The 16,017-nt window shown below is 38.7% G+C and overlaps 1 protein-coding gene across 15 annotated transcripts in view; it reads left to right on the top strand.

Moving 5' to 3' along the window:
- Window positions 1-16,017, top strand: part of KDM6A (lysine demethylase 6A) — a 155,555-nt gene that overhangs the window by 118,969 nt on the left and 20,569 nt on the right. For all 15 annotated transcript variants that reach the window (XM_083837717.1, XM_083837725.1, XM_083837726.1 and 12 more), the window contains 3 exons: window positions 13,080-13,209; window positions 14,736-14,841; window positions 15,695-15,900. In XM_083837717.1, the coding sequence (XP_083693843.1) occupies window positions 13,080-13,209; window positions 14,736-14,841; window positions 15,695-15,900 (442 nt within the window). The remainder of the gene's footprint in view (window positions 1-13,079; window positions 13,210-14,735; window positions 14,842-15,694; window positions 15,901-16,017) is intronic.

Here is a 16,017-nt window from a genome sequence, read left to right as displayed (position 1 = left end):
TGTTCTCACGGTGGTTCTTCTTGTAAGAGCGCGGTCTTTCAGCTGCCTTTTTGTCTGTTGTAGTACCATGTGGATCGTTTTGACTCTCCAGAGGTCAGAGGTCTTCAGTCTTAGTCCATCTTATGTTCCAGCTGATTAGCAGCTATGTCACTGTCACTTATTATCTTTAGTCAGTAAACATGATCGTTTTACATCAGATGCATAATGAAAGTGAAAAGTGAAGCCAGCCATGAGGAAGCCTGGAAAGGACCTCAAACTTTATGGCCTTTTCCCTGGGGCTGTCGTTGCTGGGATTGCAGGATGGCGCACGGTGCGGCAGAATGGGCTGTGGAAGTTCAAGACGATGCTTCTTAGCAGTGACTTCTGGCAAGGACATTAGGCAGTGATTGCGGTATAGAAATGCAGCAAATTTTGCCGCCTATGCAGGAGCCAGTAGCCTCTGGCAGAGGAGGCTGGCAGACCAAGGGCTGTGATATCTTAAACTGCTGCGGCTAAGTCTGCCAGCGTCCATCTCTGACGCCAAAGTCTCATCATCTTGACAGACACGTTAGCACTGGAATGGTTAGGCTCATTTTATCTCCAAGTACTCAACTTCAGCGTACTTCCTTAGCACTTGCTGTGGTTTCCTAGGTCTGGCTTACCAAAAAGCAGTGTAGCAGAAGCACCAGATTTCAAGCCTTGAAATTGTTCCTTATTTCTTATCTAGGTATTGTTAAATCAATAAAAATGATGGTGGGACTCCCCCTTTCTTCCAAAGAAAAAGAAATAAAAAAGCATCTGTAAAGTCTGCATAATTTTGGTTTGTGTGTGGGTTGTTGGTGAGACACTGCTGCAGTTGTCAGAGGGTCAGCAGAAGTCAGAGCTAGGATTAGATTGTTACATCCAGCAAGTGCATTTCCAGGGCCCCTTTGAAATCCAACCCTTTTGTTAGATACAGGTTCTAACAGTAACAACGATAATTTCAGACTCCCCTGTATCAAGGAAAGACGTATTTTGCCATAGTAATGATATTTTTCTCTAAGACATAGTGATTATTTTGAAATGTTCTGAGACTTCTGTCCTTCCTTACAAGCCCTGTATTTAGACGTCCTGCACAATAGCAGAGCTCTGCATAGTGTTGCTCTTATTACTGCACTCTGCTATCACTGAACAAATCTTATCATCAGAATGAGATCCTTAAACATCTTAAAGTATTGGAGAAGTTTTTCATGGACAGTGTTACAAGTGTAAAGACTTAAAACGCACCTGCTGAAAATGGAAAAGCATTTCGGTGGCTGGCTTTGTTTTCCATTAAAACTGGCAGCCATCTATACCATTTCAGTCTTTACTTAAAAGGGGAAAAGTTTATTTATGAACCTTTGGAGTATGTGGGCACGTCGGAGTACCTGTGGGATATGAGTGTGCTAATAGGCAGAAGTGTAACGTGTTAGTTACATGGACAAGTCTGAAATGTCAGCTCTCCTCAGAAGCAGGCAGCTTGATGGTGTTACACACTGCAAAATCAGGAAGGCTAATTCACTGTAAATTCTGGGTTTACCATATTTAACAGTCCTGTATTAACGCACCATGTTATCAGTCTTAATATATATTAAACGTAAGGTAGTTTATTCCATTTGAAACTTTACTGTGTATAATTCAGACAAAGCTTACTGAAAGTAATTTATTTTCCTTCAAAAGCAGGGTCACTTCACACTTACACAGGCTAGCAGGAATTCTGACAGATAATGAAATAGTTTTGCAAATTCACACATTGTGCTTGCTGTTGACATTCTGTCTTACGTAGACTATAGCAAAGTCCTTAGGTAGTGTTAGGAGAGATTTCCCTTCTTCCTCAGAATAATTGTATTTGAAATCCAAAATACTAAGAAATTGAATTGACCATTTAGGGTATGTGATGTCTGTAGCTGTGTCTTATATTTAATGCCATTTGTGGAAGTTGTGTAAGATGTCTGTGAAGCTCATGGAAGTCCCTTAAATCATAAGCAGGTGGTTACTGAATGTTATGGATTGCACTCACTGCTGTTTTCCATACTTAACTCTGCTTACAGTTCTTTTAGTTGAAATGTTATCCGTGTTTTTCTGGTGTCGGAATTCTTGTTGGAATTTTTACCATTTCAATACATTTTATGCCAGAATGTTTAGTTTGGAGTGACACAGTGAATTCATTGTGGTGCTTTTAAGCATTATCCCTTTTGGTTATTAAAGAAATGATAAAGATGTTTATAACCTTTTTTTCACTGCACCCTCATAAATCAGTTAAATGCAAAAAAGCTGCATCTGTTCATCGTGATTGTGAGAGTTACCAGTCTCTCATGTGCTGGGATTTGATGAATTATATTGATCACAGTATAGCACTCCATAGGTATCTATTACCCAGGTAAAGTATTTATAATGATAAGACATTGAACTAAATAATAGAAAATACTTCACAACATTTTACAGCTCAGTGACCTGAGCTGTATCTGTGTCTGTAGGTGTGTGGATTACAATGGCAGTAAATTCAGACCCATGTGTTACAGTGGGGTTTTCTTTACCATACAATTGGAATATTTTTTCAAGATCTAAGGTATTTTAAATAATTGTTGTTAATCAAAATTGTAAGTGGGGTTTTTAATATTGACTGGTTAACACTTCAAAATTTCCTAGAAAAGAAAAAAAAAGTCTGTAGGAAGCTTATTTCATTGTCTTTCAAGTACTGAGTCTTATACTGTAATGTTCATTTCCAAGTGACTTGTCTACATCTATCACATTCATAAAAACAAGGAGTTTAAAAGCTTTTTAAATTGGGACCATGTATATGTTCTTGCTTGTAGCAGTATAAAAATAGCTTCAGTGTCTGGTGTTCGTGTGCGTTTGCATTACACTTATCCTAACAGAAACTGTTGGAGACGTAAAGTTCTTTCTTGAAGCGCAGCTGGTCTGTCTCTTCCAAATTTGCTTAGCAGAAATTTGCGTGCAGCCCTTTTGGAAGGAGTAATGGGAAGTGTATTTGTGCAGCCCAGTGGTGTGTTCGGCTTGTTGTAGTACGCAGTTTCTCAAGCGCCTCATAGATGAGGATTGCGGTTGGTGTTGAGCGGCAAAAAGCTTTTTTACTACAAAAATCCTAAAGCAGCTTTCAGTGCCCGTCCTTTTTTGCTCTCATCGCTAGCCGTAGTAGTCCATGAGGTTTCAAAAACTGGTGTGAGGGTCTCAGAGGCAGGGGCCAGGCTCCACATGGACGCAGGGCCGGAGGCGCGGCGGCGCTCAGGGCCTGGATGTGGCCTGGCCCAGCGCAGCGCTCCGGCTGCTGCCTGAGGAGAAGCAGAGCGCATCTGACCACCGAGGGCTGGTAACAGGCTCCAGCTTGAAGATTTTAACTTGGTGCTAAAGCAGGATTTTAGGGCTGAGTTTTAAACGTGGGCAGCACCTATAGATCTTTGTCGTGATCTGCATATCAGGGAGACTTTTGTTTACTTTGTGCTTGGCTGAATGCTGCCATTATGCTTTCTTTCATTTACAGGGATGAAAATGAGTTCTGTTTTAAAATGTTCATGAAAGTTTCTAACAATATTCAGGGACCCAAATTCTGAAATACTGACCTTTTGAAAAATACTTGTTAACCTCTGTCGGAGTCAGGTCTCATGTTTTTTCCTACAGGATTTCACTTGGGTTCTTAAAATCCGTATTTTTTCCAAGGCTCATGTAATCATCATTTTTCAAGGGACATAATAAGCCAGTGCTTTGGCCTATCGAGTTCGCAGGCAGCTCAGAAGTGGGAGATGCGCCTTTTGCTTGTCACTGCACTTACTGAGGAGAGATTCAGAGCTCCCTCTTCAGCCTGTCTGCACCTTCATTCAGCAAGGCAGAAGACTTGTATACACAGCTAACAACTGCTGAGAAAGATGAGCATTGGCAAAAATTGAGGACAGACTTTTTCAGTAACTTGGAGGTCAAGAAATGTTTCAGTATGGGTTTGGACTACTTACTGTATCTACTAAGGTTAGAGACAGGGTCTGTCCTAGTAAAGCAGGATTGCTGGGAAGTATCTGCGTATGTCTTCTAATAATAAAAGATTCTGAGAGATTTGGTGGGACTGGCAACAAGGTAATAATCACAATGTTTTTAGGATAAACCTAAAGTATAAATGAGGTCAGGCAGACGTTTTTACATATGTGAAAAATTTTTTGTGCTGCTTGCTGCTAGCACTGGTTACCTTTTAGGGAAAAGATCCTGTCTACATGTTTTTTCATACTAATGGAAATGATAACTCTATAAACATAACTAGTATATAATATAATGTATAATAGCTTCGTTTTTCTGTCACCCGGATCTATTTGTTTTTCAATTTGCGAGCACGAATTTGAGGGCAAGGCTATCCCAGCCATGTACCGAATGGTTGATCAGCCCTTGCTTTCTTTTCAAACGTGTCAGTGTTTGAAGACATGCATGCACAGTGATGGCTTGGGAGCAGAGCTCTGGTGAGAACATCCTTGTCATAGGTGCTATGTGCATGACTGACGCAGGGAGAAATGTCTGGAGGGGAGAACACTTAGCAGGGCTTTCAGCACAAAATCATTTATTGGTTAAATATGGAAACTTTGTAGACACAGTGGAATAAAAGATGTTTATATACTAACGTACTGGATACTATGAAATTAATTTCAGCATATTAACCTTTATTTTAACACAGTGTAATGTAAGGAGAAAGTGAAGAGTTGAAAGTACTTGATGCAGTGGTGATTACATTTAGGTACTATCTCTCTAAGTTGTATCTTGAGGTACAAAATTGAATTTGAGACCATAAAATGTGATTTTTAAAATTCCTGTAAAAGTTGCAGAAAACTTATCCACAATAGGAGACGTGAATTATTTTTTTTTTTACTTTTTAAATTTAAAAGAAACAAAAAACAACAACAACAAGAACTGTGCTATAATAAACTTCCTGATGATAATATCAAGGGGGAAAACACAGTTTGGCAGATGGGAGCAGGTGGATGTAACTTGTTTGTCTTTATAGCCAGCGTTCTGTATTAATTTTTGTTTTCTTCATTGTTCTGTATTTGGTTCAGTTTAATATATATACTTATTTCCAAGCCAGAGTATTTAATATTATATGTAAGTCACGTTAAAATTCATCAAGGTCTATTTCTTACATAATCTTTTTTCAAACGCTTACAAGTTTAAAAAAGTCTTATCTAAGAGAAGCCATTTTTTACATCTTTCAGACCCTACAGGTTTGTGTGTCTAGAGCACAAATGACCTGAAATTATTAGCAGTTTGGGATTAAGTAATGCAGAAGAGTTTATTCACAATGTAAATATATTTGACCTACTACATGATAGCATACTGCAATATAATGAAATCTCTTATCTCGCAGGAGGGATTTCATAGAAAGCAGCACTGTAATACTAACCGCTAAAAACTGACTTGTTTGTTAATATTGCTAGGATTTTGCGTGTTATTTAAGAACAAAGGAACATCAGAGATAGGAAAGCTGTTTCTTTTAAAGGTAAAATCAATTCTTGGGAAAGGGGTTCAGAAAATGTAAATTAAAAGTAGAAACAGACAGGCAAAAATAAATGTTAGGAGATTGTAATTTTGTTTTGTGTAAGTAAGCATTTTCTTAAAAAATTGTGCAAGCAAAGCCATTGGATGGATAGAGATCCTTTGTATCATAAAATGCAAAACACGTGCCAAACAGGCAACTCCATTTGATTCTTTTTCAATTGTATCTGAATAGGTTGTCTGTTTTGTAAGAGCAGACTTGGTAAAGGTTTTGTTTCCTCAAAGACTGAAGTAAGTGCTTAAGTAGGGCAAGATCATCCAGAGGCTTAAAAGTTTCTTTATGTCCATCTTCCTCAGTGAGGATGTTGAGGAAATATTTAACAGAGACCCATTCTATTCATGTGGTGAGCTGAGGTTATTTAGGAGACTGAGAAGGGGTCAAACGGAAGGTGCTGGAGTAGTAGCTATTGATGCTTCTAAGTGGAGCTTCCCCTGAAGGACTAGCTGATGTTCACTGAGAAGTTGCGAGGAATTTAGAAACGCAGCAGCTGAGCTGTTGACTGAGATATGCAAATCTCATTTAGATGCTATTCCGGAGAATAGTGGGGTAACAAATGTTGAATTGTTGTACAGATGAAAGCGAACTGAGGAGGTGATTCTGAGAACTGTACGTGTAATTCGGTTAGTCTTCCCTACCAATAAAACTGATTGCAACAGTAAATTTTAAGGTGGTTATAAAACAACTAAATTATTATGTTTCGAGTAGTAAACCGTCTGTATAGTAAACCAAATTTCTTTAAGCCTCTGAGCAAAATCACAGATAAGAGTGTACTATTAAATTAATTATCCTTCCTTAGATTCTTAGAGAAAATCACCCATTGAGAAGAGGTCATGGAAAAGACCAAGTAATTTTGAGCATAAATGAAAATCTGTTGTGACTAAAAGAAGAAAATTTGCTAGGAATAACTGTTCTGTTTGTTATTAGATAAGCCAGTTGTTAAGACATGGGGGAAAAAGACAGAGCGTGCTGCCTTGTTGAGCTCTGGTTCTGGGCTCCTTTAAAAAACTGTTATCAAAACCTCTTTTCTGTACTCTGAGATTTAAGTATCTTTTTCCCACAAGCAATGTTTTTGAAAGGAGAATTAATGAAATGTTGTCACAAGACTCGAGATTTAAAACTTGAGCTGTTTATTTGTACTGAAGTGAAACCAGCTGATCTCTAGCTCTGTGTTTCAGCTGGTGCATCTCATTAGCATCTTGCAGGACTAATGTGAAAAATGCAGTATCCATCTCAAATTAAGATGCTCCATCGTTTACTGCCTCTGAAGCTGACGAGAGGTCGAGTCCCTCCTTTAAGCAGTATAAAAAAGTTCCTGATTTGCCTTGTTTTGCTTCTCGTAAAAGAAATAGCCTAGTTGTTACTTTTTATCGTTATTTATAAAAGCACATTCACAGCCTGAATAGAGCATGCAAAGCTCCAGACAAAACTTTTGTTTGATAATTGTTGAGAGTCAGTGTAAGAAGTCTTCAAAAAATTCACAACAAGCCAGACTAAGTAATTGGGCAGCCTCGTGGCAGCTGAAAGTTAGCGTGGTCACTTCTATGGTAACGTACAGAAAGCCTAATTGTGAAACTCACAGGCATTTCTGAATTTGAAAGCTTTACTGGTTTGGCTTATTGGGGGAGGCAGATGAGAGGTGTAGGCTTGATGGTAATGCATATTAAAAGGGACTGACACACTTTTTGTAGTTCTTTTTGCTTGGTGTGTAGCGAGAAAGGGGAGAGAGCATTCAATGGAGAAAAGAAAGTGACAGGAGACCAGCAGAGATGAGCTGCTTCTGGAAGGATGTTTTAAAAGGATAGAAGTATAGGTCAGCAAGCAGAAGATGGTCTGGACAGAACAAATCTGAAAAAAGTGCTGATGACTGGCCAGCATGTAAAGAAGCACGGGAAATAAGAGCCATGAGGAGGAGTGGAAAAAGCAGTGCAGAAGCTGAAGTGAGCTGACACCTCATTGCTCAGTGGGCTCTGTGTTGAAGCCTGTGGCAGAAACAACCTCGGGGTGATCTTTCTGAAGGGCTGCCTGGCGATCAGATCTGCTCCGAGAAGGCAGTGAGTGAATCACTGGGTTGGGAGCGCTGCAATCCAGAGCCAGAGAGCCCAACTCTATATGAGGGGAATGTAGACAGGAGCCCGATTAAGCTTCTTAAAAACAAAAGCAGCTCCTGTTTTATGGAAAGGGGTTTTTGTCTGTATGCAAAAGACTAGTTTGGCATGAGGGCAAATTGTTCAGTTGCTGTAAAGCCACCTTCCTTCTGGCAAGTCACCTTCACTGTAGCAAAAGTTTTAAAATTAGAATTTTAAATGTTGGGATTTCAGTGTCTAAAGCCTGCTTGGAGTAATGCATTCAGTTTTGTCTGCAGATGGGCAGCAGAAATATCTGGGAGTTAAAAAAAAAAAAAAATAGGAAAGATCTGTGTTTTGCTGTTACATTTAGAGAGGGAGAATGCTGAGAGAGAGTTTCGTACCACTCCTTATAATGCTCTTCTTACGTAAGTCATTAATGTGCTTGTTTGTCTTATTTTAATACCCTAAGAAGAAGGTGATTATCAAATGAAATAGAAGGGAAAGATATAAGTCATTAAAAAAAAAAGAAAAAAGGAACACTTATTTCTTACATAACATATAATTAACCTATGAAATTCTCTGCCAAGCTATAGTAGTGAGGTCAAAACCAGAACAGAATTCAAAAATGATTAGAAATACATTTGCATAATGAGAAAATCCACAATTATATTGTAGGATTTTCTGTAGGTTTGAAAGATCTCTGGGAGTATTGCCAGCTAGTACCTGGTTGTGAAAGGCTAAAGTAGAGAACTGCATTATAAACAGGTTGTATAATTATCTGGCATTACTTGCATTTAAGCATAACGTAAGCTTGGCTTAACTTCTTTGAATTGCCCTTTGAGAGTGCATCTCTTTCTACCAGCTGCAGAAGGAGCCTGAGGAGATGAGCCTGGGAGAGCCAGCGCTAGGCACTGTGAATAACCACCTCCTTCCCAGCATGAGGAATCTCGACAGCCATTTTCCTGTGCTTTTGTAATAACTTGCACTACGAAAGAAATTAATTGCGTCCACTAATTGTTAAGGAAGACTGGGTATTTCTGTTTTGAATCAGGACTGGGTCAAATAAGTACCATGCATCCCAGTGCTTCACGTGCTTCTGCAAGCACATTTGTAAGACGTTTTGTTCATTCTCTGTAGATTGGGTAATTCTGATGGATTTAAGATAGAGTATCACGTAAACCCACTGTTCCTTATATTCATGTTAAATGTGATTTTTATGTGGGAAAGAGAGGGTATTAATTTTATTCTTCAGAATAACTATAATCTCCTGAGCGGTGAAACCCTGTTAATTCTCAGGCAGCTAATCCTCAAATAATAATTCACTTAGTCTGACTTCACAACAAAAATAACTGCTTAAGTGCAAATGATTGCAACGTAGCTTCTGTTTGGCCTATAAAATGTACCTAAAATGCGAATGTATGGATAGCTGGAAATTGTATAGCAACTTTTTCACTGCCCTCAAAAAGTCGCAATCAGGCGTTAAAAAGAAAAGGGGCAAATGTTTCAAAAGCACTGAAGCTAGAAGTTCATGAAAACTCGTAACAGAAACAAAGCTCGGCAGAAGAAAACTATAGCCAGGAATGAAATAGGATAAACACACAAAAAAATACGAAGGCTTAATATGACTGCACAGAGCTCTTAGGATAGTCAATACAGAGGCAAAAGAGCTCAATAAATATTTTTGTTCTGTGCTTGGGAAAAAGGCAGATAGCGTGTTCACACCGTGGGATGTACGATAACGCGCTCTCTGTTTTCACAGTAATCAAGGAGGACACTGAACAGTAGTTAGACTTGAATTTGGTGTTTTTAAGTCGGAGGCCTGGATAACAGATGTCCGTGAGCTGTGGAAGAGCGGGCCAGAGAGCTGTTGTTGATCATGTATTTGGGTTTTGGTAGTTCTGGGAAAATGAAAAAAGTTGCAGAGGACTTGAAAAATGCTGTGGGACTGACTGCTTCCAGAGGAATGAACAGGCTGAGCCCTGTGAATGTGATGCTGGCAGTCTGACGTGAGGCCTGAGTGAAATGATAAAAACACTGAGGTGATTCGTTAAAGAAATGGAAAGGATTGATGATAACGAGTCCTGGTTCATGGAAAATAAGTACCGTCATGCTAACTTCAGAATATTCTTGATGTAGTTGACTGTAGTTGATGGGCAGTTGCAGAGGAGACTGGATCGCCCTGTGCTTGTGGGAAACATGGTGTTTTGTTGTAGCTGTGCTCTGACTGAAGGATGTGAACTGTTTTTAGGAGGTGTGGGAATGTACCCTAGAAAGCAGTAAAATGAACAATGGGTGTTTTAGTGACTCTGGTGGTTGTTTATTCAAGAGGTCAGTTAATCACCTAAAATCCGGGCACCTACTCCATCTGCTGCTGTTGGTGTCGCTCATAAACCTGGCAATTTGAGTTTGGTCCATGGGGTGAAGCAGTTACACGAGTTGTTGCTTTTTCCTGTCAAGCAAATGGGAGCGAGCTGGGAGCTGCAGCTTGGGCTCTGGGCAGTGCTGTGGTCAGTCACAGCCCTGCCTCTCCCCTTGTCTCGGCCAGGCCGACAGCTTCTCTGGGCTTCCGTGGGACTGAGGGGGATTCTGCAGCCCCTGCAGCCTGTGAAAAGCCAGTTTGAGTGAATGATGAATGAAACCTGTCCTTCTAGTCACTCCTCCATCATGGCATTGTAGGCGACTACCTGGACATATATTTTCTTAGGGCCTGAATCAGGCTTGGTTTTAATTTAGCATTGCATCTGCTGCCTCTTTCAGCCCGTATGAAATCCTGTCACAAAAATAAGCTCTTGTGACAGAGAGGTGTGAGATTTTCCTTACAGTTGCTGTGGTCAAAAGGACCTTTCACTGGACTGGCTGCAGTTCTGTGTTTTCGTTGCTGGAGATAGTCAGTGAATAGCCAGACTATTTCCTTTCAGGTGCCACTCTCAAGTCTTACTTAGTATTTCTGGGGAGGTTTGTTTGTTTGTTTTAATAATTTCCATCACTCTTTTTTGCACACTGTGGATAATGCTTTAATAGTTCTCTTGTATTGCTATTAATAGTAAGTTACTGTTATTGATGGTCAAAAAAAGAAGAGTGAAACTGGTCTGCTAAAGACAACTTTAAAGATTCTGCCCATCTGCTTCCTGTGTCCCTTGAATTACAGGTGTTTTCCTGTCTCGGCTTTTTTTCTTTGGCCCTTTTCCTCTTGAAATTTCCATACAGGGTTTCAGTAACTTAATAGGAAACTTCAGAGTCACTTGCTGTAGCATTAGCTTCAAGTGTTGATTTTGAGATACCTCTGTTCATCTGATTTTTTTCTCTGTACTACTGTCTGGTTTCTTCTGTATCTCGTTTGCCTTTCCAAATGTGTAATTTCCCTAAGCATACAGCAGTTTTTCCTATCTCCCCTGCCCCCTTCTTCCCTGAAGACCCCACGTACCCTGGCTTTATTGAGTTTTTGCTCTGGGCTGATTACCTTATTGTGCCTCCAGAAGCTTAAATCACACCAGTGATTTGAGCACTCTCATTTTTCTTCGGGTTTGGTCTTCCTCACATCAGAAAGTTCCCGAGAACTGTTGTTCAATTTAAACTGATTTTTTTTTCATAGTTCTGTTGGATTTTAATGCTATGGATTTGCTTTTCCTGGTTTTATTGTTTAGTTTGATAACACAAAGATTAAAGAACAGATTTAGAAGCAACTAGTTACTCTAGTTTAACCTTGTGCATATATTTTTGATTCTCAGACTCACACAGCCGTGGTCGATAAGTTTCTTTGGGTAGAGGTGATTTTATATCGCCATGTTTCTAAGTTGTTTTCTGGGTGATTATTTTTGGTGGGGAGGCAGGAGCATCTTTGCAAGAACTACCTCAGACATCAGGCATAGGTCAGTGAGTTTTTATCAAGCTGGATGATGCTTCATCAGAGCGTCCGCATTGCTCTTGCAGTTTCTTTGAGGTTGCAGTCTATTTTGGCACTGGACTCACCTAGCACAAGGAATAAGCTGTGTTTGGTACTTTGATAGGCATGTTTTGGAGACTGTTGTTAAGTCTGTGTCTATATTGCTCTGATCTTCTGTCAGAGGATAGAAGTGTATAGGATATAAATCTGGCAGAAGTTTTGAATTGTTGCTTGTCACGATGAGCACCAGTTTCTCGGGATGCTCATCTTTGCTGCAGCCTGAAGTGGGTGAGATGTTTGCTCTTTTTCTTTTCAGTGTTTGTTGTAACAGTCAGTCTGTTCTGGTCTTAAGCCCGAAGTCCAACAGCCATTGTTTTTGATAGCTTGATTTGAAATCATACATGCCAGCATTAACCTCTAGGATGTTTCTCAGTGCTATTATCATGGTTTCTATGTTTGTGACAAGCTTTATTGCGAGGAGTTTCATCTAATGCTGCGTCAGCTGTGTTTTCTGATGAAGAACCTTCATTACCAGAACAATGTTTTTGTAGCCAGTGAGTTTTATGAGGATAAATGACTAAATTATGCATTAGAAATACCCTATTTTGTGAGGCGTTGGGAGGTGGCAAGAACAGTAGCTAGCAAATCAAGTGAGGTTGGAAGAAGGATTTGAATATTAGCTAGTTGGAAGAATTTTAAAATAGTTCAGTCATTTTTAACAAAACAAAAAACAACAACAACAAAAAGGGATGACTTAGTTAATGAATTCCTGGTGATACTAACTGAAAGTTGTGTGTTCTGTTCTTAGTCTACATTCATTTGCAGCACCCGAAGTCATTCATTATAGAAGTTAATGTGCATAGAGGGGGCTATCCATGTCTAAAAACCCACAGAGAAAGGTTAGCAGTTATACCAAGTAAGGTCCTGATTCACATACAAGTACAGCTGTTGAAACGGCAACTTAACCAGGTTTTTTCCTGTGTCGCTCAAGCAATAAGATGAAGTAACAGTGGTTCCTTCTGGCTTCAAAATGTGTAAATCAGGGAGGGGTAGGTAGGTGGTTGTTTAATTTGGTGTTGTTAGTCTTCTGTATTTGTTGTTGGGTGTTTTGTTTTATTTTGGGGGGGGGCTCCAGTAGTGTTTTGTGACTCCAGCAGTGTAAGGCTGAGGCGTTATCATTTCACTGCTCTGTCACAGTGCTATGTACAGTATTAGCAGACTGCGTTATCTCAGTTGCTGTGAATTCTGCATCCTCTGGCGAGTGTCAGCCTTGTGTGAGGTTCTTCTGCTTCTAGTTGAAACCTGCTTTCTGTGTTAGGTTTAGTCAAGTGAGTTATGTTTTTATTTAAATTGGCTTTATTTTTAACTAATAGTGATGATGCTGCAGATCTGGATGCGAAATGGGAATGATATTGAATAACATCAATTTACACAGTGAGAATTCTTGATTAATATATATATGAGCTTTATTTGCATCTTGAATTAGTTTCTCCTTATATGTCAATATTTTGCAGAAGAGATGACACTAATGTGTTTTTATTGTATTTACCAAGTATTGACAGAGGCAGCTCTTCTTTCCTTTTAGGAATCTGGGTAAAAATGGCTTATCTAACAGTAGTATTCTATTGGATAAATGCCCACCTCCACGACCACCGCCTCCACCATACCCTCCCTTGCCAAAGGACAAGCTGAATCCACCTACACCTAGTATTTATGTAAGTAAACCTGATGGTAGAAGTACACTGCTGACTGTCTTTTTTAATTACTTAGATACACTGCTCTCCCAACTAGTATATAAGCAGTAAAAATGCTAAACTTAAAGAGAATTTTGAGACGAGGTTTGACTATTAAAATACTTGTAAATTAAGAATTTCAGCAGATCAGTGAAGAAGGGGAAAAACAATTTCAAAAATTTGGGGGTTATGTTTTAATACTTAAAATATTGGTGGAATAAGCAAAATGGTTCAGCAGATACAAAGCACAATATTTAAGATGAACTTTTTTTGCAAGTGACAGTTTAAGTGATGAATGATCAAATAATTAAACTGAACTTTCTGAACAGTCTACTTCAAAATATAGTAAGGAAAATTAACAAGTGTTAAGGTGGTGAGAACAAGAAAATGTCATAATTAGGAAAAGACAAATTTTTTAATAGAATAGTTCAGTTGGAAGGGGCCTACAAAAAACACCTTTTAGGTAGGTAGGGTTTTTTTTTATGCAACCATTTAAACTTCTGTTCTGGAAACAAAGTTCTGTAATAGCTTGATGAAGAATTGTAGCCAACTTCCTTGATAATGGAAGAGTAAATTATAGTATATCCATACAGCTAATATAAAAACCTCAGGCTGGCTTTACTCAGATGAACTTCAGGACCAGCAGCACTTGGCAGCTTAGTGTGATACTATACAAGCAGTCAGCCTACGCATTAGGTTAGGATGGAAGCAATAGTGCCGTGTTCAAAGTGTTGCACCTGAATTAATCTACCCAATTAAGAGTCCATCAGAGCTTCATCAGGTCTGTGCAAAGCTGGTAAATCCCCATGTTGCAGCATACTGGATAGATGTGCCAACATGGATCCCAGTATTTGGGAAATCTGTATTGTGGTTTTTTTTTATTGAAAGAGATGTCTTCAGCATCTATGCAGTCCCTGTTTACAGTGTCATCGGTATTTTGGTCACAGTCTGTAGGATTTTAAAAGGTTCATAGCAATTAAAAATAAAAGTCAGGGGAAGCTATAGCATAAAATTGAAGTCATAGGTGCACAAAAGCATAGGAAAATCAAATCTATTTTTCTAGTTAACATGAGATATACTCAGAGAGTGCTCTTTTTAATTATACTGTTTCTCATGTGTGTTATCTGTAGGATTAGCTTTTTTGACTTCTGAAAAGAATGTTAGTATATTATCTTGCTCTTCAGAGAATTCTGCAGGTTTAGAGAATTTACAGGGCTACTGTCAGGTAAAGAAATAAACTGCAGGAAACCTGAGTTGCAAAAGCTGAAGCAACCTGGGAATAATTCATGCCAAGAAATAAATTACAATAATGAATTAATTTCAGAAGGAGTGAACTCAGTTATAACATGGAAATGGTTGTATGGTGTTGCTGTTCAATCCCCCCAGTGCAGGGAAATGGTTAAAATTCCTGTCTTCTTTTTGTTGTTTCTCATTTTTTATTACTCTTTCTTATTTTACAAACAAGGAGTCTAAATTCATCTGACATATATTCCATTATAATTTTACAGTTGGAAAATAAACGAGATGCTTTCTTTCCACCTTTACATCAGTTTTGTACAAATCCAAACAACCCTGTTACTGTAATACGTGGCCTTGCTGGAGCGCTTAAATTAGGTAACTTTACTTTGGTTTCTTTTTCTTTGAAAAATGTATGTATTAAAAAAAAAAAAGTTTAAAGCTTCTCAGTTCTTTAAAGTGGATTTTTTTTATAATACTGTATTAGTTTTGTATTTCAATTAATGAAGGTAATATATTGTCACTTAGCTCACCACTGTTTCTAACCTAGATCATCTCTGAAAAAAATTCCAGCAGAGTTTGTTGATCATGGAGAGGAACTGAGCCGTGGGCATGGGGGCTTACAGATAGTCTTTTTTCTTATGGAAACTATGACCATGTGTCTTTGTGCTTAGATTTAGTGATCTCACTGTGTACAGATTTAGAGCTTAGTGATATGGTTTAGTGGAAGACTAGTTAGTGTTAGGTCAGAGGTTGGACTAGATGATCTTGGAGGTCTCTTCCAACCTAGATGATTCTGTGATTCTATGCCTCAGTAAATATTTTGAACTTCGTAGCTAGAAAAACTGTCATTGCTAGTAGGAAGTGTGTTACATAATGGAAGTACATTCATAGAGCTCTAGTTGTCTGAAAAATATTTCATTGGTAATAGATTTACCCATGTTTACAGATTTTTCTTGGAATATACATCTTACAGATGCTGGAATATAGCTCATACTATAGTAGCTGCCAAGTTTTTTCTAGGCTTTTACTGTTGTGCAGAAAAGCTTTTTGAGCATTATCAAAAGTGTTAATTTTTAAGATATAGGTGGGCTGTATTCTGAAGGCTGAGGGAAAAATATATACGTTTTAGATTAATCCTTTAGATAATGTTAAGTATTAATATCTTATATTCTTTGAACTTTTTGTAATATTTTATCTATCATTTGTGAATTCTATTCTTATTTATTAGATTTAGGACTCTTCTCTACTAAGACATTGGTAGAAGCAAATAATGAACACATAGTAGAAGTGAGGACACAACTACTGCAGCCAGCAGATGAAAACTGGGACCCCACTGGAACAAAGAAAATATGGCGTTGTGAAAGCAGTAGATCTCATACAACAATTGCTAAATATGCACAGTACCAGGCCTCTTCGTTCCAGGAGTCGTTAAGGGTGAGTCCATTGTTCAAGTTAGAACATACGAACTGTGTACTAACTCTGGAACCAAATTGTGTTAGTAATGGCTGTTGGGGAAAAAATGCAGTAGTTCCAAGGAAATAGAGGCATTCC

Source organism: Anser anser, assembly GCF_964211835.1.
Source record: "Anser anser genome assembly, chromosome: 1".
Taxonomy (NCBI): Eukaryota; Metazoa; Chordata; class Aves; order Anseriformes; family Anatidae; genus Anser; species Anser anser.
This window is presented reverse-complemented; position numbering and strand designations above follow the sequence as displayed.